Source organism: Cynocephalus volans, chromosome 5 (assembly GCF_027409185.1).
Source record: "Cynocephalus volans isolate mCynVol1 chromosome 5, mCynVol1.pri, whole genome shotgun sequence".
In the NCBI taxonomy this organism is placed as follows: domain Eukaryota; kingdom Metazoa; phylum Chordata; class Mammalia; order Dermoptera; family Cynocephalidae; genus Cynocephalus; species Cynocephalus volans.
This window is the reverse complement of record NC_084464.1, coordinates 16,488,728-16,515,944: the sequence shown is the minus strand read 5'-3', so window position 1 is coordinate 16,515,944 and position 27,217 is coordinate 16,488,728. Positions and strand designations below refer to the sequence as shown.

The 27,217-nt window shown below is 40.6% G+C and overlaps 2 protein-coding genes and 1 non-coding gene across 10 annotated transcripts in view; 1 reads left to right on the top strand and 2 right to left on the bottom strand.

Moving 5' to 3' along the window:
- LYRM4 (LYR motif containing 4) overlaps positions 1-2,920 on the bottom strand; it is a 138,168-nt gene extending 135,248 nt beyond the window's left edge. Inside the window, exon 1 of one of the 4 annotated variants that reach the window (XM_063097868.1) lies at positions 2,600-2,920. In XM_063097868.1, the coding sequence (XP_062953938.1) occupies positions 2,600-2,685 (86 nt within the window). In that variant the 5' untranslated portion in view covers positions 2,686-2,920. The remainder of the gene's footprint in view (positions 1-2,599) is intronic. The other 3 variants (XM_063097870.1, XM_063097867.1, XM_063097869.1) reach the window with 3 other exon arrangements.
- Positions 2,921-3,487: 567 nt separating this feature from the next.
- Positions 3,488-27,217, top strand: part of FARS2 (phenylalanyl-tRNA synthetase 2, mitochondrial) — a 535,122-nt gene continuing 511,392 nt past the window's right edge. For all 5 annotated transcript variants that reach the window (XM_063097242.1, XM_063097245.1, XM_063097244.1 and 2 more), the window contains exon 1: positions 3,488-3,616. The gene's annotated coding sequence lies outside the window, so the exon portion shown is untranslated. The remainder of the gene's footprint in view (positions 3,617-27,217) is intronic.
- TRNAI-GAU (transfer RNA isoleucine (anticodon GAU)) lies at positions 12,006-12,080 on the bottom strand. Its single transcript has one exon. It is a non-coding gene; the product is annotated as a tRNA-Ile (tRNA).

Genomic DNA, 27,217 nt, shown 5'->3' with positions numbered 1-27,217 from the left:
CTGTGCATACTTCTGTCACAGCACTTGACAGTCTGTGAAAGCTGCTCTATATCTGTATCCTACACTGATGGTAGGTGCCTCGCTGAGTCCAAAGCTCTGTTTGTTCCATCTTCAAGGCCTGGTATAGCAGTGGGCAAAGCAGCCTTCAGAGAAGTTTTTTGGAAGCCCTGAGGTAAAAGAACACATACGAATGGGAACTGTTTGGGTGGGAGGAGAGGGGATGGTGGGGACTGTGGAATAGGTAGAATCAGAAAAACTTTGTCCAGAGAAGGTCACAACTGAGCTGCATCTTGAAGGAAGAGGAGGAACTTTAGACAAGGTGATAAAGGGCATGCCAGCTAGAACAGTACTTGCAAAGGCCTGGAGGTCCAAGAGGACATGACACAGTGAAGAAACTGCAAATGATTATAAAAAAGGGCAGGATGCATGTGCGGAACTTGTTGGGAGAGAAGCAGACAGGGCCCATGCTATTAAATGTGGCCTATATATAGGTTTTGCAAGAAAATTCCAAAATATTTATTTCATTGCTACAATTAGGTTAGGCATCACAATTTTCAGGTTGTTTCACAATTTGCACTAGTCTACTTTCGATTGCTTCACAGAGCTAACTGCAACTTTTGATTGGTTAATTAACTTTTCAGTGCCTATTTCCTTATTGAGTCATAAAATAGTACCTACCTCACAGGGTTGTTGTCAAAAATAAATGTGTTAACAGATACGAGAACGTAAAATAGTAGTGGCACATAAAGTGATCAATGGACATTGTTGTTATTGATTTGCCATTAGAGACAAACGGCTGCTGAGATTAGAGAAGAGAGGGGACTATCCTCGAAATCTGCATTATATAGCCTTAATATAAAAGAAGGACATACTTTATAACAAGTAAGTTTACTTTTACCTTGGGAGATGATACTAGCAGGAATCCCTGGTTTTAGGTCCATGATTTCAGGCAATAGTGTAAAAATGATTACCAGATTCCTTTGGATAATATATTTATATTTGGATAATAAATTTAGCTTGAAAGCATATAGTCAAAGTATACTCTGACCAATTATTTTTAAAATATGTATTATCTTATAGTTGCTAATACTGAAACTCATTTCCAGTTTTCTACCTACTGGGTTCTGCCCTGAATGATCTTCCTGCAGTTTACTCCTGTTGACTTGGCGTTTATTCACTTGAAAAAACTTAGATGGCTCATAAACCATTTCCAGATGGAATTTTAGAAATGAAAGGGTCCTTAGTGATTCTAATTTTACAAAGAAGAAAACTGAAATACAGAGGTTGAGTGACTTGTTCTCTGAGGTCTCCTACTTAACCTTCCTACAACGTGCTCTTAGATATACCCTCTCTGCACTGTTTCTTCGGTGTGTGAACCACATGCTGCTTCCCAGTCCTTGCTTATTCAGAGTAAATGTAAACGACAAAACATGTTCTTCCAAATTGTGGTGAAAATGATTGGTTACCACTTTCAGTGCTTGAGAGGCTTAGCATTCCTGTCCACTGACCGAGGTTGTAATGGCCTACCCAGCACAGGGCCTGCCAGCTCACACACCCAGTGGAGGGTGGCCTTCCTAACCAGATCTGTTCCAGGGGTGGGCTCTATTCCTGTGAAACCCAATCCACAGGCTGGCCAGTCACCTAAAGTGAGGACCGGTGTAAAAAGATGAGCTGGTCCAGTCAGATTCTTGCTTTTGAAAATAGGCTCAAACTCAGAGAAGATCAGGTAGTTAATAAAGACACCAAATCTGTAAAAACGCAGAGAGAATCCATAAGATACATACAGTAATGTCGGTCAGAAGTTACAAGGAAGCAGAAACTATGGGAGAGCAGAGGCTCTGAGGTAGAAAAAAGATACGTATAGAGTAAGAAAAAGACTCATAAGCATATACGGCAATGGGACAGGCACCGAAAAAGTAAGTGTGCTGTATTAAAGATGTAAGAGTTTAGACTCTGACTCTCCTGCTGTTAACGTTCTGTAAGAGGGATGCCTGACTGGTGAGCCAGGATAAACCAACGTTTCAGCTCATGGAAGCACGTGAGGTCCTCTTTACTTTACCGCTTACTGTGCTTGTGCACCACCCACCCCCTCATACCTTAAGTAGAATGGATTTGATTCTCGCAATTAAAAGAGCTAAGATACCTAGGAAATAAAAGCGAGGGCTAGAGCGAGCCTTCAGCCTTGTGGCCACGTGCTACCGACCGGCCACTTCCACTCTCAACTCTTCCAATTCTCAGGGAAGTTTTCTACATGTAACACACTGGTCCTAACTTCACCGCGCGCAGCTTTCACGTGCATCCTTTTTACCGCAGAAACACGGCACTAACGCCTCTAGAGTACCAACCAAGGTGTCCAGCTTCGGGGGAAAAAGGTCATAAGATTTGAACGTCTTCCCCGGGAGAATGAAGGGCAAGCCCTGGTGTCGTCCTCCGGAGCTTCCAGAAGTCCACCCCTATGTGCAGAGCACGCTTTTCGGTGGCGGAGCCCTCGCCACTGTCCCGAGGCTGCCGGCGCCGTACGGCGGCTCCCCGCCCCCGGGGACACTGCGGGGCAGCCCGCGCCCTCGGTCCCCCCGGGCCCCGCCGCGCGCCGGGTCACCTGTAATTGTAGGAGCTGAAATGCTTGCTCTCTCTCAGCATCGCCCGGTACAGATCTAACACCTGTGCGCGACTGGAGGCTGCCATTTTGGAAAGAAAAAAAAAAAATAAGTGGGTCCTCTCCGCGGAGGTCCCGAGTTAACCCAAGCCACAAATTTCAGCCTATGCAAAATCCACGAACGAAATAAAATGCAGCGGCTCAGCCTTGCCGGCGGGCCCGCCTGGGCCTCGGCGAACACCGCTGAGGTCGGCGCCCGGCGTCCCGCGCCGCTCCGGAGGCGGGCTCAGGCAGGGCCGCGGGCAGCTAAGGGGGCGGTGCGGAGAGGGAGGCGCCCCCGCCCCGCCGGGAAGGCTCCGGGCTCGGCGGCCGCTCCGAGCGGTGGGAGGGCGGGGAGCAAGACGGACAGCGGTCGGGGCAGGGCTGGGGCCTGGCGCCGCCAATGCCACGCTCCTCCGGGACGACAGTCGGAGGCTCGAGCACTGACGGCGTGCAGCCTCGTCACGGAGCGCCTTCGTGATCTCCCCAGGTCGTGGCGATGACATTTGTTACCCGGGCGCCCCGCACTGTAGCACCTCCAGGAGGCCCGTGGCCTCGTTGCCCGGGTTACCGAGCGCGCGCCCCGCCGACGCCCCGCCCCCGGCCGCCGACGCCCCGCCTCCCGCCGGCTGCGGCCGCCCTCGGCGCTGCCTGAGAGGCTGTGCGAGATTTCGAGGGTCACGTTACTTCGGCCGAGCCCCCTCGGCGGGTCGAAGTTTCTAGGCGTTCGCGGGTTGGGGGATGTGGCGTGAGGGGACATGGAGGGACAGACCAGGGGCTTTCTGGCGCTCCGGCTCTGCTCAGGGAGACCGGCTCAGGGACCTCCGGGGAAGGGCCCGCCTTTTGTCAAGATGGCAGCGCCCAGTGTTGCAGGGTGTCTGTGAGGTGGGGGTTTAAGATCCTTGCCCTTGAGAGCAAGCGAGTCTGCCGCGCTCCTGACTTTGAAACACCCTGAGTCTGGGTTTCCCGGGCGAGCGGTGGGTGAGTGCCGGCCTCGCTGCAGCCTGGGGATGCGATGCGGGAGGTTGGTGAGGCGGGGCGTTTGCACTCGGCCGTGGATTTTTCCTATTTCCGGGATATGTTTTTGCTTTTGAGTCAAGAGTTTCCAGAATTTTGTAATCTAATAAGTGCGAAAAAAGGCAGGGCAGCCTGGACTGTAGATGTTGGTGATTTAATTGGGAACCTTTAGGGCTTTAGGGAATTTGTTGGGATCATTTCAGACCCAAGGCAAGACGTTGAGCAAGTTTTCTCCTGTGGCTTTTCTCAGACTTGAACTTTTCTGAATCACCTTGTTCAAGTGGTGGATTAAAGTTGTTCGTTCTGGTCCTTGAGCGTGGGACTGTGCTCAGGGAAGCCTCAAACAGTTCTAGTTACTGTGTTTGCAAAGCACTTCTCTGATTTTTGGAATCTTGCTTTACGTGATCAGCATTAGGAAGAGCTACAACTTTCTGCCCCCAAATACAGCGAGGAGTAACATTATACGTAAAAAGCAAGTTTGCATTAATATCCATCTTTCTCCAACCACTGAGTCACGTCGTGCTCTCATTGGTTTTAGTATATCCGGTTTTAAAATGACACTTTCTCTATATGGAAGAAATATTGTATTTTCAGGAACTTCAAGGGCAGCAAACACTTCTTTGACCTTACTACCATACTTTAGTGTACTTGCAATCTAGCGTCACCCCAAATATACTTATTAATCATGATGCAATGGCATTTAAGAAAAGGCATTGTAGGGAAATGCTTTCATTAAAGTTTTTAAGCTTCTCATCTGATTTCTTTAAGGTCTTATATACATCTACTAGTCTCAAAATAGACTTTTCTACAGGGTAGCAGAACTTCTGTCACTCTTGTGTGTTGATCAGGTCATTGGGCAAGTCTTGCCTCAGGTTTAGTATCGAAAGGGCTTTTGATATTTTGAGTTTTTCCTTTGGCATTTTTTAATGGATCCAGTACCAAGGGAATTGCTCATTGTTATAGAGTAAGACCAAGGGCTGTTTTCTCTTAATTATGTTACACTGTTGAGTGGTGATATAAAATGATATGTGGGACCTGGGAAAACTACAACATTTATGCAAGTTACATATAGAGAAAGCTATCTACCAGAGTGAAAAGGAAAAACATCGAAATTATTCTGGCTTTTTAAAAAATAGTGGGATTGGGTGGGGATATGGAGTACAAAAGTAATTTCTGGTAATGGGTATGCCCTCAGTATGAATCTGGCCCTCACATCATGGGCAGGAGGGGTGACAATTACCTTTGTATCTCATGAATATTCTTAATAAATAAATACATTTAAAAAATAGTGGGGATTACATTATTTTATTATACAGCATTTTGCTTTATTTTGACAGTGAAGTGAGAATAATTACTGTATACAGTTGTTTATGCCTAATTATAAAGTAGTTTAATCATTAATTATATAATTAATGTACAACTTTGTTGTAATCAAGTAAAACTTTCCAGATAAATATGTAAGGTTTAAATTGTTTGGGTAGCTTAGTTATCTGTTAGCACATGGAATGATTGAAGTTAGGAAAGTGATAGCTTCCCTTTTAATTCTAAGCTAAGTCTTCTCACAAATACCTTATTTTATTTGAAATGAATTTTTAGTGTGTTGGATTATCATTCCCTTGAAGGCTAATAAAAAATAATCACATTCTAAAGCCACATCTCCATTTCTGCACATCTTCATCATGGAGATGACTATTTTAAAAGAGTAACTAATTGAGATTGTATGTAGAATTGGGTCAGAAGCTGAGAATGGACTTTACTCATATGTCCTATTCAATATGCATTCCATTTTGGGCTGAGATTTTTTTCTTAGATAAAAGCTATAAACTTGGGGGTATCCATCTACTACCGTGTAGGCCTCAAAATGTAAAAATTTCCTTCACATTCACTTATCCATAGTTACCAACTATCTATATATAGTTCTTTACCTATATAAAATCACGTATTACCTTGTGTTAAAGTTAGTGTTGTAGGGGCTGGCTGGTTAGCTCAGTTGGTTAGAGTGGGGTGCTGATAACACCAAGGCCCACGGTTCAATTCCTGTACCAGCCAGATGGCAAAAACCAAAAAAAACCCCTAAAATTAAGATTGTCAATGAGTACTTAGTGCTTTGTGAAGAGGAATTTCTCTAACTATAATAAGCAATATAAGAACAATGTGCTGTCTTTAAGCTTAAATATTAAAATGATGTGTAAAGAAAACCCCATATAGAAGAAGCAATTCATGATATTATTTAGAAATTATTCTACTTTGAAAATGGTATGGAGGTTCCTCAAACAATTGCAGATAGATCTACCATACGACCCAGCTATCCCACTGTTGGGAATATACCCAGAGGAATGGAAATCATCAAGTCGAAGGTATACCTGTTCCCCAATGTTCATCGCAGCACTCTTTACAATAGCCAAGAGTTGGAACCAGCCCAAATGTCCATCATCAGATGAGTGGATACGGAAAATGTGGTACATCTACACAATGGAGTACTACTCAGCTATAAAAACGAATGAAATACTGCCATTTGCAACAACATGGATGGACCTTGAGAGAATTATATTAAGTGAAACAAGTCAGGCACAGAAAGAGAAGTACCACATGTTCTCACTTATTGGTGGGAGCTAAAAATTAATATATAAATTCACACACACACACACACACACACACAAAACTGGGGGGGGGAAGAAGATATAACAACCACAATTACTTGAAGTTGATACGACAAGCAAACAGAAAGGACATTGTTGGGGGGGAAGGGGGAGGGAGAAGGGAGGGAGGTTTTGGTGATGGGGAGCAATAATCAGCCACAATGTATATCGACAAAATAAAATTAAAAAAAAAAAAAGAAAGAAATTATTCTACTTTGTATAGGGATCTAAATATTATGCATACTTTTAATTTGTTTTTATTGATCCTTTATTCTAAAAGAATATGAAACTCGAAGAGACCTTAGACATCAACTCACGTATTTGTACAGATGAACATCCATTCATTCATGCCTTCAACATTTATTAAACATTTCATAAGTGCCATACATTATATAAGATGATGTAGTTACAGTGGTGAGAGCCCTCACCCCCAGAAACCGTTAGGGGAGTAGGTAAATCAATGTTGTCTTTTTGACAGGTGCTATGAAAGGGGTAATATTACCAAATGCTAGGATATTCAGCCAGGACTTTGACCTAAGGGAAAGCTTTTCATCACAGAAGATACTTCCAGAATGAGCAGTAAGAGCCAGATGAAGAATGTGATAAGTTAGAGATTGCCATGAATATTTAGAGCATGGAGGCATGAGGGAACTGTAAGTGGTTTGGAGTGGTGGGGGATGAGAAGGTAGGGACCATCTATCAGACAACAGAAGTGGTTAGCCCTGTACAGTTTTATTTTAGTGATGCTTCCTCTCTTTGTGGAATAACTCAATTCTTCCCTTACATAATGGCTAAGTCATATAAGTAAAGTAAAATGTAACAGCTTGAACTACTGGAATGGAGATTAGTGATCCAAGTGTTGATAGGCTTTTGTTTTGAACAATGATTTTGAATCCTATACTCTATTCCAGGTGCACTGAAATTTTATTTATTTCTTTATCTGTGCATTAAACAGATAGCTGACCAGCCTATATAGTTCAAGTTAACTGTTCTTGTGATAACTTGAGGGCTAAAACCAAACACAGATCATCTTTTCCAGGAGTTTATAGTTTAAATGCATTTTGCATGTAATTAAAATATGGGATAGGACGTACAAAGTATCAGGGAGGTACTGCTCAAGCACTGGGTCTTGGTGCAAGGAGAGGCTACAGCTCAGACCAACAGTCAGTATAGTTGAGGCCCAGGCTTCAGGAACATTTTTTTTTTTTTTAATTCCCCAGCTGATTGGATACAGCCAGGGTTGAGAAACATCGATCTGCAGGACTTAAGGGACTTTATGGGGGAGGTAATATTTGCATTGGGCTTGAGAAGATTTAGGTTTGAGCTGGGCCTTGAAAGGTATTAGAGAATTTGGGTGTGTGGATGTGGCGGTAAAATGGATATTGCAGGAGGAAGCTTTACCCTTTACCTTGGAAAGGCGAGCATCTTTCCTTTGGTGAGGAACAGCTGGAGAGGGTTCTGACCAGAGCTGGAGAGTGCATGAGAGTGAGTACAGGGAGATCAGCTCTCATATATGTCAGGCACCATGAGCTGAGTCTTTTTATGATCTTAGTTCATCCTTCCACAACCTGATACGAAAGCTGTTATCTCCATTTAAGGAAAGGGAAGTTGAGAGGTGAGTGTGTTTAGCCAGGGCCAGACAGCTAGGAAATGGCTAGGCTGGGCTTTGGCCTAGGTGTAATTTGTCTAGCTATCATGCTGCAGTGCTTCACATACGGTTTTCAGTGCCAGTTTCAAGAACTGGAAAAGTTTATTAATTTTTCTTGGGTAACAGGTAAAATTTAGTCATAAGTGAATTTTAATTTGGTTGGATTCTCATTTATTTATAAAAGCAAACTTGTTTTTATAGAAAATATAAACATTCAGGGAATCTCAAATGTTGATTTTTATGCTAGCTTTTTAGTCTTTTAAGATAAATTTACATTTTCTTCTATTAACATGTCTATGAAAAGACTTAGTGCCTTGTTTAGGTTATCTATTTATGTGTATGTGTGTGTGAGACATTTATTCTTTGGGGATTCTCTGAGACTCACATTTCTGTAGAAGCTCTTTTCAGATATACTTGTGAAAATCTGTTCTCTGTTTTGAGAAATTTAGAAAGCAATGACAATTTGCACCTAGATATTGTAGCTTCATTGATTGGAAGTTAAGGGTTCCCTTTGGGCAGCAACAATAACATTGGCAATTGATTTTGTGTAAAGTATATCATCAAATGTCACTTAGTTCAAGAGGATTTTTTTTTTTTTAACGCATTAATTCTTCTCTTTCTAAAGGAAAGAAACTATCTTTTTCTCTACAAACTCCCACCAATGTGGGATTCTTTCACAATGTGATTTATGGTAACATTCTTTTACAGATCACCTTGATTCTTTTTTTCTTACAACTTATGAGGAATAACTGTTTTAGGAATAATGTTTTCATACTGTCCAGATATTTTAGAATGATTTGTTACTCAAAACTAGCTACATGTGATAATAACAGTAGATATTATTTATTTAGAGTTTATTTTCTCTCCTAGGAACTTTGCTGGGCACTTTCCCTATATCTCATTTTAGTCATTTTTTAAAAGACAAATTTGAAGTTCTGATTGACTTCTTTGAATGGGGAATAATAGCTGCCATTTCTTGTTTGTCCAAATTAGTTGGTTCTTCACAGAAAACATTTAAGATTTGCAATGCTGACTCTTTGTTTAGAAAAAGCAGCCTATATTTTGCTAATCACTGGAGAAATACTAGGTCATTGTCTTAAGATGTGTAACTCTGAGTTTTGTGGCAATAGCTGATCTCTCAGAAGGATGATATACCTTTGATATTATACAAGAGAAGCTATACAGAGAATTCATAATTTCTTTGCCATTGTAGTGAATACTTTACTTTTACATGAATTAATATTTTATACATTTTTAGTTTAATAACTTTAAAAATTTACTTGCTGAGCACAAATGAAGGAATTCAGCTTGGCAAACTTGTAGTGTGTGTGTGTAATTGTAAGCTTGAGTAACTAATAATATTTAAGAGTAATAAAAGCCTAGCTTGTATGAAATGGATTATAGTTATATTACAGTAAAACAGAGTTAGCTTCAGTTTATGAAGAGCAGTTTATTGAGAGAATTATTTTTTTAACAATTCCTGGAATTCTGGAATGCTGGGGAAGGTAAAATGGAGAAGTCATGAAATAGAAGAAAGTTTAGCAGGCAACGTACTTTCTTACCTCCTTGACATTTTGAGGTAAGGACATTATCTTTTTAAAATCTTTGAGCACTTCAAAACAAGGGCATGTGGCTGACCATTTATAAGTTTAAGTCCCATTAGGAACCCCATTCACACTCTTGACTTCTGGGTGCTGTGAGAGCTGGGTATGACAGTAATTATGGCACAGCTTTCATTTGCAGAGGCCCAATCTTCAAAGAATCTCCTTTATGCCCTACTTTTTAAAGCCTGCAAGTAAACTATCCTAGATTAATAAATTTCAGGACATGAGTGTGCTTCACTAGAACTGTTCCAAGCTGAGTCTAAATGCCCCTTTGTTAAGAACCTTGTAGAGGAGATTCCATGGCTGCTGAGTTATGGGTTTTCCTAAAAAATCCTTTTCTGTTATCTTGAAAATGTTTATATGAATGAATGTCACCACACTGTAGACAGTAATTTCTATGCTAGGATAAAGTCTGAACTCCCTAATGCAGCCTATAAAGCCCTGAGGAGTATAGATTCTACCCACTTCTCCAGCCCCATATCATACTTTATTCTTTTTCACTTGCTGTTTTTATTTCTTTAGTACTTACATCTTTCTCCTCTATCTTCGAGGCCTTTGCCAATGCTGATCCAGCTGCCTTGGCTGTTGTTCCTTTCTTTCCTAATTCTTCGGCTCTCAGTTTAAGATATACTTATTGAAAGCTCGCTTCTCTGACTTGAGCAGATATTCCTCTTTTAAGCTCCCTTAGTATTGTGAACTGCTTTTCAGCTGAGAGTGAATGTTGCAAATTAACAGGGAACCCAAGTCAAATTGATCTAAACCAACATAGTAGATTTATTGTCTCCTGTGACTTGAGAGTTCAGAGGCCTGATGGGCTTTAGGGTTGGTGGGTTTGAGTGATGTAGTCAAAGATCTGTTGTTTTTTTTTTTTTTAATTGTCTTCTCCATTGTCAACTTCATCCTGGGGCAGGCGTCCTCTCTTGGTTGTGGAAGGCTGCCAGCAATTTTGGGATATTTGTTTCCAGAACTTCAAAGAGTGAGAGAGCTTTTGGACCGGGAATGCACTGCAGTCCTCTCTGTTCACCCCGTTGGCCCTCATTGAGTCATGTGCTCATCCATCTTGAACCAGTAACTGGCCAGGGGGAGGATCATGGTTATTTTAGGCTTGAGCCACCTGTGTAACACCTAGAGATAAGGGTGGGGGCAGCTGCCCTCAAGGTACATTGGCTGTGAGAAAGTTGGGGGATAGGTATGTAGCTATTGGAGAACACACAAGGAAATCAAAGTAGTTACCAAGAGAAGGGGAAATTATTTTTTGTGAAAGGCAACAAAATTCATTAGAGCAGTCTTGCCAGAGTTATACACTTCCTGTGTGATTATTCAATTAATATTTTTCACTGATATCCGGCTGTATATTCCATGAGAACAAGGACTTTTTTTTGATTACCATTGTTCCCCACACTTTGCATCTAGCTTTGCACATAGATGATCAATAAATACCAGTGGTTAAATGAGTCAGTCAATCACATAAGCTCTAAATAATTCATCTATTAAAATTATTGGGTGACTTTGGCAGATAGTGTTAGTTAGCTTCCCCATCAACCATACTTCTTCCTGGCCATCAGAACCCTGATTTTGTTCAGGTGGTCACGTGCCTCGTTCCTGGAAGTGAATTATAATGGTCTTCGGCAATCATGGTGATTCCATTCTCTCTTTACCAGATACTTGGATCTTACAGACAGGGGTAGCCACAAGACACAGATCTGGTTAATGAGACAAGGGGAAGTTGCTGGGAGGTTTCTGGGAAATATTTTGCTTTCTATTAAAAGATAGGTATTTACAAGGGAGGGCTTGTTTATGCCATCTCTTCTTCCCTCTTGCTTGGGATACTAGTATGTCTAATGCTTGAAGCTCAACAGCCATCTTGCAACCCTGCAGAGAAAAGCGTGACGGAAGGGCCGAGAAAATACAGGAGATTCCAACCTAAACCTTGGCTTTTTGAGCAGCTGAATGAAACCTGGAACTGGATCCCTTTAGACTTCTTGTTTAGTTAACAACAAAGGTCTTTCTAATTTAAGCCACAATTATTTGGGTTTTCAGTTACTTGCAGCTCAACATATCTTGATATAGTGCCAAAAATAAAATAGAGTTTCCCTGTTTCAGCCTTGCCTAAAGTCTTTATTTGGCATTTATTATACTGGTTAATTTAAAGTTATTTTTCTTTTCTACTTGTGAACCTTTGGGATATTTTCATTTTTTTTTTTTTTTCTTAACAGAAATCTGTTATGTGTACATACAGGCTGACCTTTTTTCTACTTAAGGATGTGTAGATAGGGTCCCTCTCTTGAATAATCAATCAGTATTCTCTCATTCTATTCACTTGATCCATAACTACTCAGCTTAAATGTCACTTCTTCAGTGAAGTGTTTCTGACCCCAATTTAAATTGTGCCCTCCTGGTTTTATTGTTATTTTTTAGAATATCTTATTCTTTACCTAAACTTTTTTTTTTTTTTTTGCAGTTGGCCAGTACAGGGATCGAACCCTGGACCCTTGGTGTTATCAGCACCACGCTCTAACCAACTGAGCTAACTGGCCAGCCCTATATTTTAAAATTATATGTCTGTATAATGGTAGGTTATTGGTTTAATGTTGATTTCTCCCACCAGAATGTGAATTCTGTGAGGGCAGGAGCATATGTCTGTTTTGTTCATCATTGTAGGTGTAGTGCCTAGGAGGTGCTTAGCAAACATTTGTTGAATGAATGAATGAAATGAAATAAGCCTGCAATTGTTAGATTTCTGCATCTTCTATCTTCCTGTCCCATCACCACCAACAATTTTAGGTAAAATGAGATGTTTATTCATAACATAAATTCTATTCCATTTTTTCCAATTATATTACTTCCTGTTAGCAGGGTTTAGGTTTAGATTTCATATTACTAGACATTAATTTTCTTTGCTTCAGTGGAAAATAGAATAGGAATAGTGCAGTCACTTAGCACACTGAGCAAGCATTGCACCAGTTCCTTTTGAAAAGTGATACATATTTTGGACACTTTTTTCTCTTGTGTTATGATTTATTCTCCAAGAACTTTTTGTTATCTTAAAACCAGCTTTCTTGGCACTATTTTCATAATTTGAAGTGAAGAGACTTTGGTAGTGAATGTTTTTATTTTATGTTTCTGGATAATGCTGGAAGCATGGAAGTGATTATCATTTTAGCAGGTTATTGTGCTTGGTTATTAGGGACATTATTTAACATTGCATTTGGAATTGGTATTTTCTTTCTAAAAGAGCAGGCTCTGTAGGGGTTGTATGGATTATTGACACAAATTATTGACTTACAGTGGAGCGCCTTTTAAATGCATTTTTTAGTTTCAGTATGCTATAATCCTAGATTGTTGATATTAGTTTTACTGTGTCTAGGGAGATTTATTGTGCATTTTTGAAATGCTTGTAAATGATGTAGGTATGTGATAGTAAGGAAAAAAAGTTGACTAGGTTTGTGTCAGTTTGGTTGCATTTCACAGCTGTATCATAGATTTTCCATTTCATTTTAGGTAAATCATTTAACATATGGATGATTATATAATTTGTGTCCTAAATCAGGATACTTTTGAGATCAGTAACACTAGATGTAATTAAATATTTATTCTGGGACAGCAGGCATAAACCTGAACTGTCTTGGGGACACTGAGACATATGGTCACCCTATTTGATACAGTAATCTGATGACTACGTTAATCCGCATAGTCTTGTGTCTTAGGACCTTTCAAAATTAGGGAAATGTCTGTCCTCATGACAAGGCCATAGACTGTTTTATTTGCAAAGGGATAGATATTGCAAGAAGCAAGAATCTGAGACTCATCAAATGGTTTCACTTCCCATTTATTCCCTGCAGAATGCCTGCGTTCTCCCCGCCTCTGTTCATAGCTGGGATCTTCAACTGTCTGGAGCACTCTGGATCCCTAAACTGCCATAGCTCCATGGGCAGTAGGAGATTGGGAGTACGGGGTGCAACAGAAGGGTGTTCTGTGCTTTAGGGTTTAATCTCTTTGTGCATAATAAGTTGGCTCTACTAAGGTGTGGGAGGAAAGGAAGTATTCTACTTTTTTCATCATTTCACTTAATATAGAAATTGTGAGCACATGGTTATATCTAATCACAATCTTATTTCATATTGTTTAGGTTTCTAAAATAAAGCTTCTGAATATTAATAGGAACATAAAAAAGCAATCAGAAATGTCAGTGTAGGAGCTTTTATCAGGTGATCTGCAGACCTTTCAGGTCTTTTTCCCTTGTTGCCTCTGCAGCCTGTGTTTGGAAGGGGCCTATTGCCCTGCCTTTGCTGGGTTAAGATAGTCGTCTGTTAACTCAGTCTGCCTCCCATAAAAAGGAAAGATGAATACATATCAGTGTGATATGGTCTTCAGCCTCGTGTAGATTTTCCTGAGGCTCACAGACAATACTGAGTTCCCTTCTTTCCCAAGCAATTTTTAATTGATTGCTAGGCATTGCAAAGGCATCTGGCATACATTCTTAAGTGTTTCTTATACTAACTGAGTGAAGTAGACATTGTTACCCATATTTTACCAAAAACAAAACCAGAAAAACCCCCTGAAGCTTAGAGACTTTAAGTAAGTCACCCCAGTTGACATGGGAGATCTGATATTTGAACTGAGGACTGTTTGATTTCAAAATGTTTCAGTTTTACAGACTATGTCATGCCATATTCGATTTGGTTGTATGAAGCCTAAAAGCAGCCTTGAAAAATTTAAAAAATAATTAATATTTAATTTTTATTTTCTGTAGTTGGCATCCTTCTAAACTGGGTAAGCATCTTTACCACTCGGTAAACTTTCATTTTCAAGCCCTGGTTGTCTAAGAGTTGGGTATCCTGCATTCTCTTTAGCTCTGTGCTTGAAAAATTACATAATTGGTGTGTTGATGCTTAAATATGATTACAGTGAATGATCATTACTATGCATACAATATGCATTTAATGCATATTTGCTGCTTGATCAGTAATTTGATGAAGCTTGAGTTTGGTTTTGTATTTTGTTAGAATCCCTCCCAACCTGTTTTTCAACTTCAGTATGTTTTTTTTTTTTTTTTTTTTTTTTTCTTGCTATGCTGCGGATTCTGCAATTTTAGGCTGAGGAATATGAATTTTAAAAGATTCATGGTCCTGTCAGCTCAATCAGTTACAACTGTGGTTTCTAGCTCCCATGCTAGGCAACCATAGGAGCCACAGAAACAAGGGCTTCTGAATCCCTGTGTGCCCCCAAAGTTTCAACGTAGGTATGTCCTCCTCCTTTTCAAACATGCGGATAGTGTAATGATTATAAAAATATGCAGTGATTAAAAGCTATTGTGGTTCATTAATGCTTTCAAGTAATTTTGAGTTACAGTGGATATTGAAAGTATACATCTGATCTTGTGCAGAGTTGGATAATTTTTCAAAGTTAAAACTTATTCTCAGACTAGAATAGCTTGAGAACCCCTGGTGAGGTCATAATCAAGCCAGGATGTTTCTCCCGTGTTAACCATATAGTTTTGGTCTCTTCCATGGCTACAGAGTATATTCTCCCTCCCCGTCATGTGGCAGAAGCATGACCTCTCAGCACTGTATGGACAGTCTCCTGGGTCAGGTCATCCTCAGCTCCCACTCCTCTTTGTAAATACAAGCAATCAGTAAAGTCCATCTATTTTACTTTCAATCTAGTTCTAATTTTGCTTATTAGCAGATAGATATTGAAATAAATGATTAGACTGCCCTTTGTATAGGATTCAATAACTATTTCCATGGGATTCAATAAATATTTGCTAATTGACTGGTCAGTAATTCAGTGGAATATCCTACTAGTGCTGTAGTTTCATGATTAACTAATGATTTTTTTCTTCTTTTTCCCTCGGTTTTGGATTTCCTTCATACTGCAGTATTCTTGTATTTGAAGCTAAGTGACAGAGTTTGGATGTGTTGTCCCCTCCAAAACTCATGGAAATGTGATCCCCAATGTGGCAGTGTTGGAAACTGATTGAGTCATGGGGGCGGATCCCTCATGAATGGATTAATACTCCCCCCGGGGGTGGGGAGATTAATGAGTGAGTTCTCGCTCTATTGGTTCCCACAAGAGCTGTTTGTTAAAAGACCCTGGCACCTCCTCTCTCTCTCTCTCTTGCTTCCTCTTGCCATGTGGTCTGCCTTTACCCACCACCGGCTGCCTGCCGCTTTCCGCCATGAGTATAAGCAGCCTGAGGCCAGTGCCAGATGCAGCTGTCCCAGAATTGTAAGCCAAATAAACCTCTGTTCTTTATAAATTCCCAGTCTCAGGTATTTCTGTTATAGCAACACAAAACAGACTAATAATATACTAAGTAATGCGCACTTTAAAATGTGTGTGGTTCTACTCTGATAGCTTAGTTGTTTTTCCCCCTCACCCCTCTGACATTTCTAGTTCATGCACTCATCAGCTGCCCTTTGCATTAATGGGGTGACTCTGAGTGCTTATTATGTGCCAGGTGTTGGGTAGCTGCTTAGGTTTTACTTTATTTAGTGCTCATAACAATCCTATAGCATGAGGAAACATAAGTAATAAGTGGCCTGGCTGGGTTTTGGATTCAAACACATTTTATTGACTGAACTTCCATAATCTCAATTTTAAGCATTTCTCTTACTCTGCTATTCCTACATTTTGGCTGACTCCCTCTGCTCCCCCAACTCCATAGTGCTTTGACTCCACTAGGACTTCTAAGTCTTAATCCATTGACCTTACCACCTTTTCATTGTTACATATCCCTCTGACATCCTTACTTCCCTCCTTACCTAGCCTATATTCCATGCTGACTGCTTTTTAATACTATCCTAATTGGTCTGCTTAGACTATATAGTTGTCAGTCCTAATTATTTCCCTACTCTGCTTTGTTGATGTGGTTTTATTAGTGTAATTGATTTACAGTGTAAAGAAGAAACCTTGTAGGTACATGTGCACCTGGCTGTTTCCCCATTCCTCCCCCATTCCCCGATACATTTCTGCCTATGATTTGATGATATTGCATGTGTAACCAATATGTTGAACTAGTGTACTGTGGGATGTAAGTCAAACACGACTTTTTCCCCCCCAGTGTCTTTCAAATTGTGTTCAGAGGTGATCTTCTGCCTCTGGATGAAAGACCTGGTGATAGGAAAGGGTGGTGTTGTGTGACTGTTCCCCCTACCCTTTCTACTTATCCTTTTCCCCTGAGCTGGCTGTCTACCACTTAGGTCCCTGCCAAGATTGAAGAGTGGGGTGAGGACAGTAAAGGAATACAATGGTCCTACATTAGCTGGGTGGCTTAGTACTCTAGATATCTAATGCGCATTTTCCTAGGTTCTTCCGAAGATCCCTACTGGGTCCTTCCAACTCCAGCTTCCTTGAGTTAGGTGATTCTTCTGTGGCTTACTACGCCCGCCTTTGCCCAGGCTCTTCTGAGATCCCTTGCATAGAAGTAATGCTTCTGTGGTTGTCCTCTTACCCGCCCAGGTGCTTTCTTTGGCAAGATTTACAGTGTCTCAGTACTGGCTCTCACCCATACTGCCCTTGTCTGGCCTATGCGACACTCCCACTGCTGGTAGGTGCAGTGACTTCCCCATCGCAGTTTATAGTGGGTCCCAGGCTGGTTGGGGGCATGTTTGTGGTCTACCTCAGTGCATGGAGCACACGTGAGTCCCTCTCCCAAGGTGAGTGGTTGAAGTTCCCACTCCTTGAGCTAAAGAGATAGACACCTTCTTCCTAGAGAGAAGGAGGAAAGAGGCTCCATCAAACTTCCTCAGAAAGAATCCTCATAAAATCCCTCTCAACATTCTACCCCTTTTTGTATCTTTGGACTGATCGTAGTACTAGAGTTACCGAAATGATTTTCACCTATTTCCTTTGTAAATTGTACATTTTGTTATGTAGCATTTATTCATTTTTGCCTCATTCAAAATTTCAGTTTAATGTCCTGACATATAGGCTTTCTGAAAATGATGCATACTTATTAATTAAAAATTAAAACACATAGAAAAGTGGAGACTAATTAAGTCACCCTGTGTTTTATAATTTAGAAATAATGGTGGTTATATTTGGTCAACTTCATTCTAATCGCCTCTGAACTTTTAGGTGGATGGAAGGATGGCTTGAAAGTCTTTTATAAAGATAGGATCATAATACACATGGTATTTTTAACTTTTAAAAACATTTAATTTAACTTAAATGTAACAGGAGAGAGAGAAAGTATAAAACTGAAGGGATTGCTGAACTTCAAGTATGGAACACTGATGTTTGGGTCATTATGATTTTTTTTTTTTGGCAGAATGTTTTAATTTTAACTGGTCTATATGGTTGCTGTGAAAGAAGAAAAAAAATGGGAGGTGCGTTTGCGTTTCCTCCCACCTTTCTTCTCTGCTCTGCTCTGATTTATGTTATTAAGATCTTTAACTTGAACTTTCTGTTCCGTTACCAGTAATTCCAGTGGTTGTTTGGCCATTCTCTTTTGAATGGTTTCAGAGCTTACCAAGCAGTTGTTTTGTAACACTTTTCCATTTCTTGTATGTATGTTGTGACCGATTTTTCAAGAAAGGGTTTCTCAATATTATGTTCTTGAATTCTTGCATATTTGAGAATATATGTTACCTGTGTACTGAAAGAAACCTTGGCCAGCCTTAAAACTGATGCCAGCTTGACTTTTCTCCTCCTAGGTGACTTGTTTTTTCCTCCTGATAATGTAGAATCTGGTTCACAGATTCCATGCTGTGAATGACGCTACTACCTTTCAGAGCCTGTGTGATGAGTTTTTTTTCTCTGAGGTTCAGTAATTTTACCATTAATTTTTTCTGGGGCAGGGTCTGCTCTTTTGATTTGCAGATTCACATCTTAATTTTAGGAGTGATTGCTTTTCTATGATATCTTTGAATATTTTTCTCTGTTCGATTTTGTCCTTTAGGAACACCAATGGGCTGACCCCGTGGCGCACTCGGGAGAGTGCGGCGCTGGGAGCGCAGCAGTGCTCCCGTCGCAGGTTCGGATCCCATATAAGGATGGCCGGTGCAGTGACGTGTGGCTGGTCACAAAAAAAAAAAAAAAAAAAAGAGCACCAGGAACACCAATAATGTGAAGTTAGATCTCTTTTGTCATACGTATCTAGCATCTTCTTTCTAGTTATTTTTGTATTTTTATTCTTTTTCATCCCTTTTTATGAGGCTTCTTAGGCCTGTCCTCCCTGCTTCTGGCCTGGTTTTTATTCATGTTTATTTAACATCTTGTTACTTCTAATATCATACTCCTTTTGCATTAGTTTCATTTTGTCTTCTATTTCTTTTTTTTTTTTTTTTTTCATTTTTTTTTAAAAATTTTATTTTGTCGATATACATTGTAGCTGATTATTGCTCCCCATCACCAAAACCTCCCTCCCTTCTCCCTCCCCCCCTCCCCCCCAACAATGTCCTTTCTGTTTGCTTGTTGTATCAACTTCAAATAATTGTGGTTGTTATATCTTCTTCCCCCCCCCCCCGGTTTGTGTGTGTGTGTGTGTATGTGTGTGTGTGAATTTATATATTAATTTTTAGCTCCCTCCAATAAGTGAGAACATGTGGTATTTCTCTTTCTGTGCCTGACTTGTTTCACTTAATATAATTCTCTCAAGGTCCATCCATGTTGTTGCAAATGGCAGTATTTCATTCGTTTTTATAGCTGAGTAGTATTCCATTGTGTAGATGTACCACATTTTCCGTATCCACTCATCTGATGATGGGCATTTGGGCTGGTTCCAACTCTTGGCTATTGTAAAGAGTGCTGCGATGAACATTGGGGAACAGGTATACCTTCGACTTGATGATTTCCATTCCTCTGGGTATATTCCCAACAGTGGGATGGCTGGGTCGTATGGTAGATCTATTTGCAATTGTTTAAGGAACCTCCATACCATTTTCCATAGAGGCTGCACCATTTTGCAGTCCCACCAACAATGTATGAGAGTTCCTTTTTCTCCGCAGCCTCGCCAGCATTTATCTTTCATAGTCTTTTGGATTTTAGCCATCCTAACTGGGGTTAGATGGTATCTCAATGTGGTTTTGATTTGCATTTCCCGGATGCTGAGTGATGTTGAGCATTTTTTCATATGTCTGTTGGCCATTTGTATATCTTCCTTAGAGAAATGCCTACTTAGCTCTTTTGCCCATTTTTTAATTGGGTTGCTTGTTTTCTTCTTGTAAAGTTGTTTGAGTTCCTTATATATTCTGGATATTAATCCTTTGTCAGATGTATATTTTGCAAATATTTTCTCCCACTCTGTTGGTTGTCTTTTAACTCTTTTAATTGTTTCTTTTGCTGTGCAGAAGCTTTTTAGTTTGATATAATCCCATTTGTTTATTTTTCCTTTGGTTGCCCGTGCTTTTGGGGTCGTATTCATGAAGTCTGTGCCCAGTCCTATTTCCTGAAGTGTTTCTCCTATGTTTTCTTTAAGAAGTTTTATTGTCTCAGGGTGTATATTTAAATCCTTAATCCATTTTGAGTTGATTTTAGTATACGGTGAGAGGTATGGATCTAGTTTCATTCTCCTGCATATCGATATCCAGTTATCCCAGCACCACTTGCTGAAGAGGCAGTCCCTTCCCCAGTGAATAGGCTAGGTGCCTTTGTCAAAGATCAGATGGCAGTAAGTGTGTGGGTTGATTTCTGGATTCTCTATTCTATTCCATTGGTCAGTGTGTCTGTTTTTATGCCAGTACCATACTGTTTTGGTTATTATAGCTTTGTAGTATAGCTTAAAGTCAGGTAGTGTTATGCCTCCAGCTTTATTTTTTTTTTGCTCAGCATTGCTTTGGCTACGTGTGGTCTTTTATTGTTCCATATAAATGTCTGGATAGTTTTTTCCATTTCTGAGAAAAATGTCTTTGGAATTTTGATGGGGATTGCATTGAATTTGTATATCACTTTGGGTAGTATGGACATTTTCACTATGTTGATTCTTCCAATCCAAGAGCATGGAATATCTTTCCATCTTCTTGTATCCTCTCTAATTTCTCTCAGCAGTGGTTTGTAGTTCTCATTATAGAGATTTTTCACCTCCTTGGTTAACTCAATTCCTAAGTATTTTATTTTTTTGGTGGCTATTGTAAATGGGCAGGCTTTCTTGATTTCTCCTTCTGCATGTTCACTATTGGAGAAAAGAAATGCTACTGATTTTTGTGTGTTGATTTTGTATCCTGCTACTGTGCTGAAATCATTTATCAATTCCAACAGTTTTTTTGTAGAGGTTTTAGGCTGTTCGATATATAGGATCATGTCATCTGCAAACAGGGACAGTTTGACTTCATCTTTTCCAATCTGGATGCCCTTTATTTCCTTCTCTTCTCTGATTGCTCTGGCTAGTACTTCCAACACTATGTTGAATAGGAGTGGTGAGAGTGGGCATCCTTGTCTAGTGCCTGTTCTTAAAGGAAAAGCTTTCAGCTTTTCCCCATTCAGGATGATATCGGCAGTGGGTTTGTCATATATGGCTTTAATTATGTTGAGATACTTTCCCTCTATACCTAACTTATAGAGGGTCTTTGTCATGAATGAGTGCTGAACTTTGTCAAATGCTTTTTCAGCATCTATAGAGATGATCATATGGTCCTTGTGTTTGAGTTTATTAATATGGTGTATCACATTTATTGATTTGCGTATGTTGAACCAACCTTGCATCCCTGGGATGAATCCCGCTTGATCGTGATGAATAATTTTTCGTATGTGTTGCTGTATTCTGTTTGCTAGTATTTTAGTGAGGATTTTTGCATCTATATTCATCAAGGATATCGGCCTGTAGTTTTCTTTTTTGGTTATATCTTTACCTGGTTTTGGTATCAGGATGATGTTTGCTTCATAGAATGAGTTTGGGAGATTTGTGTCCGTTTCAATCTTTTGGAATAGTTTGTAAAGAATCGGTGTCAATTCCTCTTTGAATGTTTGGTAAAATTCTGCTGTGAATCCATCTGGTCCTGGGCTTTTCTTTGTTGGGAGCCTTCTGATAACAGCTTCAATCTCCTTTATTGTTATTGGTCTGTTCAAGTTTTCTACGTCTTCACGGTTCAGTTTTGGGAGCTTGTGTGTGTCCAGAAATTTATCCATTTCCTCCAGATTTTCAAATTTGTTGGCGTATAGTTGTTTATAGTAGTCTCGAATGATTCCTTGTATTTCAGATGAATCAGTTGTAATATCGCCTTTTTCATTTCTAATTTTTGTTATTTGAGTCTTCTCTCTTCTTTTTTTTGTTAGCCATGCTAATGGTTTGTCAATTTTATTTATCTTTTCAAAAAACCAACTTTTTGATTTGTTGATCTTTTGAATTGTTTTTTGGTTTTCAATTTCATTCAGTTCTGCTCTGATCTTAATGATTTCTTTCCGTCTGCTAACTTTAGGATTGGATTGTTCCTGTTTTTCTAGTTCTTTAAGGTGAAGTGTTAGGTTGTTCACTTGCCATCTTTCTATTCTTCTGAAGTGAGCATTTAATGCAATAAATTTTCCCCTCAATACTGCTTTTGCAGTATCCCACAGGTTTTGGTATGATGTATCATTGTTTTCATTAGTTTCAATAAACTTTTTGATTTCCTGCTTGATTTCTTCTTGGACCCATATGTCATTAAGTAGAATGCTGTTTAATTTCCATGTGTTTGTATAGTTTGCAGAGTTTTGTTTGTTATTAATTTCTAGTTTTAATCCATTGTGGTCTGAGAAGATACATGGGATAATTCCAATTTTTTTGAATTTATTGAGACTTGATTTGTGACCTAATATGTGATCTATCCTGGAGAATGATCCATGTGCTGATGAGAAGAATGAATATTCTGAGGTTGTTGGGTGGAATGTTCTGTAGATATCTGCCAATTCCAATTGGTCTAGAGTCTTGTTTAGATCTTGTGTTTCTCTACTGATTCTTTGCCTAGATGATCTGTCTAATATTGACAGTGGAGTGTTCAGGTCCCCTGCTATTATGGTATTAGTGTCTATTTCCTTCTTTAGGTCTAATAGAGTTTGTTTTATAAATCTGGCTGCTCCAACATTGGGTGCGTACATATTTATGATTGTTATGTCTTCTTGATGGATCAGTCCTTTTATCATTAAGTAGTGTCCCTCATTGTCTCTTTTTATGGTTTTTAGTTTAAAGTCTATTTTGTCAGATATAAGAATAGCCACTCCAGCTCGTTTTTCTTTTATGTTCGCATGGTAAATCTTTTTCCATCCTTTCACTCTTAGTCTGTGTGAATCTTTATGGGTGAGGTGGGTCTCTTGTAGGCAGCATATAGTTGGGTCCTGCTTTTTGATCCAGTCAGCCAGTCTGTGTCTTTTAATTGGCGAATTTAAGCCTTTAACATTAAGAGTTGTTATTGAAAGGTGTTGATTTATTCCTAGCATTTTATTGGTTGTTTGGGTGTCTCAGGTGTCTTTTGTTCCTTGCTTTCTGATTTACTGTTTGGTTTCTTTGTTTGTTGGTTCCTTAGGTTGTAGATAGTGTTTTTGTTAGCTTGTTTTCTCTTCATGAATGCCATTTTTATTGTACTAGCGGGTTTAGATTTTTCTTAGGTTTTTATGGCAGTGGTAGTTATTTTTCAGGAACCAAACCCAGTACTCCCTTGAGGATTTCTTGTAAGGGTGGTCGTGTGTTAGTGAACTCCCGCAGTTTTTGTTTGTCTGAGAAATATACTATTTGCCCCTCATTTCGGAAGGATAGCCTTGTAGGGTAGAGTATTCTTGGCTGGCAATCTTTGTCTTTTAGTATTTTGAAAATATCATCCCATTCCTTTCTAGCTTTTAGGGTTTGTGATGAAAAGTCTGATGTTAACCTGATTGGGGCTCCCTTATAGGTGATTTGACGCTTCTCTCTTGCAGCTTTTAAGATTCTCTCTTTATCTCTGAGTTTTGCCAATTTGACTATGACATGTCTTGGAGAAGGCCTTTTTGGGTTGAATACGTTTGGAGATCGTTGAGCTTCCTGGATCTGAAGATCTGTGATTTTTCCTATACCTGGGAAGTTTTCTGCCACTATTTTGTTGAATATGTTTTCAATGGAATCTCCATTTTCCTCCCCTTCTGGAATACCCATGACTCGGATATTTGAGCGCTTGAGGTTGTCTGATATCTCTCTCAGATTTTCTTCCATGTCCTTGATTCTTTTTTCTTTCTTTTTGTCTGCTTGTGTTATTTCAAACAGCCCATCTTCAAGTTCAGAGGTTCTCTCTTCAACTTCGACAAGCCTGCTGGTTAAACTCTCCGTTGTGTTTTTTATTTCGCTGAATAACTTCTTCAGTTCAGCAAGTTCTGCTACATTTTTTTTCAGGACATTGATTTCCTTGTATATTTCCTCTTTCAGATCCTGTATACTTTTCCTTATTTCATCATGATGTCTAGCTGAGTTTTCTTGTATCTCATTCAGTTTCCTTAGAATTATCACTCGAAATTCCTTGTCAGTTATTTCAAGGGCTTCTTGTTCTATAGGATCTAGAGTATGAGATTTATTAACTTTTGTTGGTGTACTTTCTTGATTTTTTGTATTTCTGGTGTCTTTTTTTTGGTGTTTATTCATTGTGGCAGGGGGTTTCACAGTCCACCGGTTTGAGACTAATGACTAACTAGGATGTTGCTGTGGTTGCCAATTTGGTATGGCTCCCGCCGTGACTGCTCAGTTGGCCTCTAGTGTCTTGTGTGTGTGGTTGCCTTGGGTCTTGGGCTTCTCCGGGGATCCACCTTTCTGGTCAGCTTGTACTCTGCTGGGCTGGTGGATCACGTACCACAGGGTGTGTGATCTCTGTTGAGCTTTCACTTTCTGTACAGGACTTCTCCCCGTTCCGTGTGCTCTGGCCCAGGCTGTTAGATCGTGCAGTGGCGACCCCACCGGGTGTGTGGTTTCTGTCGAGTCTCCGCCTCCCTGGCCGCACGTCTCCCCCCTCTGTGCACACTGTGCTGGGCTGGGGTGTGTCTTCTGCACCCCTCGTCTATCAGCTGGGCCTTCAAGACCCTGCTCAGCACCGCCTCGCCCAGGAAGTCTACCAGGTTTCTGCTAGGCACAGACGACCGGTCTCTCTGGGTGCCTTTGTAGCACTGTGTAGATCTTTCTCGGGTCTTGTTCACCTTTGTATCCCCCCGGTATAAACCGAGTCTAGTGCCCGCCTGCAGCCTGCTCTCCGGCAGGTTCAAGCGGACCTGGGAACTCTCCTACCACACTATTCCCAACCAGAAATTCGTTAGGCTTTTTTCCAAACTGGTGGTCGCAGAGATGGTATCTGCCTCCCAGTAACAGGAAGTTTACCGGGGCCGGAGTCCAGGGTGTGGTGGAGTGACAGTCTGCCCGCCCGTACTTCCTAGCCCTCCCAACACTGGTCGGGACGCCCCACACCCCTAGCCCCGCCAGAGAACCGCGGAGGGAGTAGGAGAGGAGGCCGGCCCGCAGGGTCCGGAAAGCCCCGCGCCAGGCCAAGCAAATGGGCTCAGTGATGGCCGAGCAGGGCGGAGCTGCCCGCACCTGGGAAAATGGAGGCAGCACCGGGGCAGTGAGTGGCCTGGTGGTGCAGGCGGGAGCCGCGTGGGCATCCACCCCCCGAACAGAGCTGTGCCAGGGATCACTCACAGTGCTGTGCCAGGTCGGGCGCTCGCTCTGTCTCTGGTTTGTTGCCTTCCGTGTTCTCGGTGCTGCCGCCTCGGGCTGTTCAGTCGCGGCGCCGCTCGGGCGCTCCCAGGAATCTTCTTTAATGCCGGCCTGAAACCTCGAATCCTGCATAGGGCAGCTGGCCGCCTTCAGCGCAGCCCCGGCCTCCGGGATCCTGTCTGCATCCACAGCAGCCCTGGCGCCGTGTTCCCTGTTTCAAGACTCGCTTTTGCAGCTAAGAATCAGTTCTTTTCCTGCTCCACACTTCAAAGCTGTTGCCTGTAAATGAGGCAGTCTCTCCTGCGGGGGGCAAAGTGGCGTTGAGCCCCCACGACCGGCCAGCAGCAGCAGTCCTCCCTTAGGAGATGGCCAGAGGAAGGTCCACAAGTTTCCCGGCTGCCTGAGGCCCAGTGGCCACCTTTTCCACCTCAGCTACTCCGCGCCAGCCGCCGCAGCCGCCGCCATCTTGAAACTCTCTCTTGTCTTCTATTTCTTGAACTGTACCAGCTCATTTTTTATCTTCTGTTGTCTTATAATCTCTCTCTCTCTTTTTTTTTTTATCTCTTGTACGTCTTCTTTGACTTGCCCCTTCCCAAGGCCTTTTTTTTTTTTAACTTTCTTTAGATTGTGAAGAACAATTTGTCTGAATACTTTCTTTGTTTCTTTCTTTTGTTTTTTTTTTTAAGTTTTATTTTATTTTGTCAATATACAATGTGGTTAATCATTGTGGCCCATTACTGAAACCTCCCTCCCTCCTCCCTTTTCCCCCTCCCTCCCAACAATCTTTCTGTTTGCTTGTCTATCTACTTCAAGGAATTGTAATTGTTGTGTCTTCTTCCCTCCGCCAACCCCCGGTTGTTTGTGTATTTTTTTATTTATTTTTAGCTCCCACAAATAAGTGAGAACATGTGATATTTCTCTTTCTGTGCCTGACTTGTTTCACTTAATATTATTCTCCCTAGGTCCATCCATGTTGTTGCAAATGGCAGTATTTCATTCGTTTTTATAGCTGAGTAGTATTCCATTGTGTAGATGTACCACATTTTCTGTATCCACTCACCTGATGTTGAACATTTGGGCTGGTTCCAACTCTTAGCTATTGTGAAGAGTGCTGCAATGAGCATTGGGGAACAGGTATACCTTCCACTTGATGATTTCCATTCCTCTGGGTATATTGCCAGCAGTGGGATAGTTGGGTCATATGGTAGATCTATCTGCAATTGCTTGAGGAACCTCCCTACCATTTTCCATAGAGGCTGTACCATTTTGCAGTCCCACCAGCAATGTATGAGAGTTCCCTTTTTTCTGTAAACTAGCCAGTATTTATCATTCAGTCTTTTGGATATTAGCCATCCTAACTGGGGTGAGATGGTATCTCAGTGTGGTTTTGTTTTGCATTTCCCAAATGCTGAGTGATGTTGAGCATTTTTTCATATGTCTGTTGACCATTTGTATATCTTCCTTTGGGAAATGCCTATTTAGCTCTTTTGCCCATTTTTTAATTGGGTTACTTGTTTTTTTGTTGTAAAGTTGTTTCAGTTCCTTGTATATTCTGGATATTAATCTAATTTGTGTTATTTGGATCTTCCCTCTTCTTTTTTAATTTCTGCTCTGATCTTAATGATTTCTTTCCATCTGCTAACTTTGGGTTTGGATTGTTCTTGTTTTTCTAGTTCTTTAAGGTGAAGTGTTAGGTTGTTCACTTGCCATCTTTCCATTCTTCTGAAGTAAGCATTTAATGCAATAAATTTCCCTCTTAGTATTGCTTTTGCAGTATCCCACAGGTTTTGGTATGAGGTATCATTATTTTCATTAGTTTCAATAAATTTTTTGATTTCCTATTTGATTTCTTCTTGGACCCATATGTCATTAAGTCGAATGCTGTTTAATTTCCATGTGTTTTTATAGTTTCCAGAATTTCGTTTGTTATTGATTTTTGATTTTAATCCATTGTGGTCTGAAAAAATACCTGGGATAATTCCAATTTTTGAATTTGTTGAAACTTGATTTGTGACCTAAATATGTGATCTGTCCTGAAGAATGATCCATGTGCTGATGAGAAGAATGAATATTCTGAGGTTGTTGGATGGAATG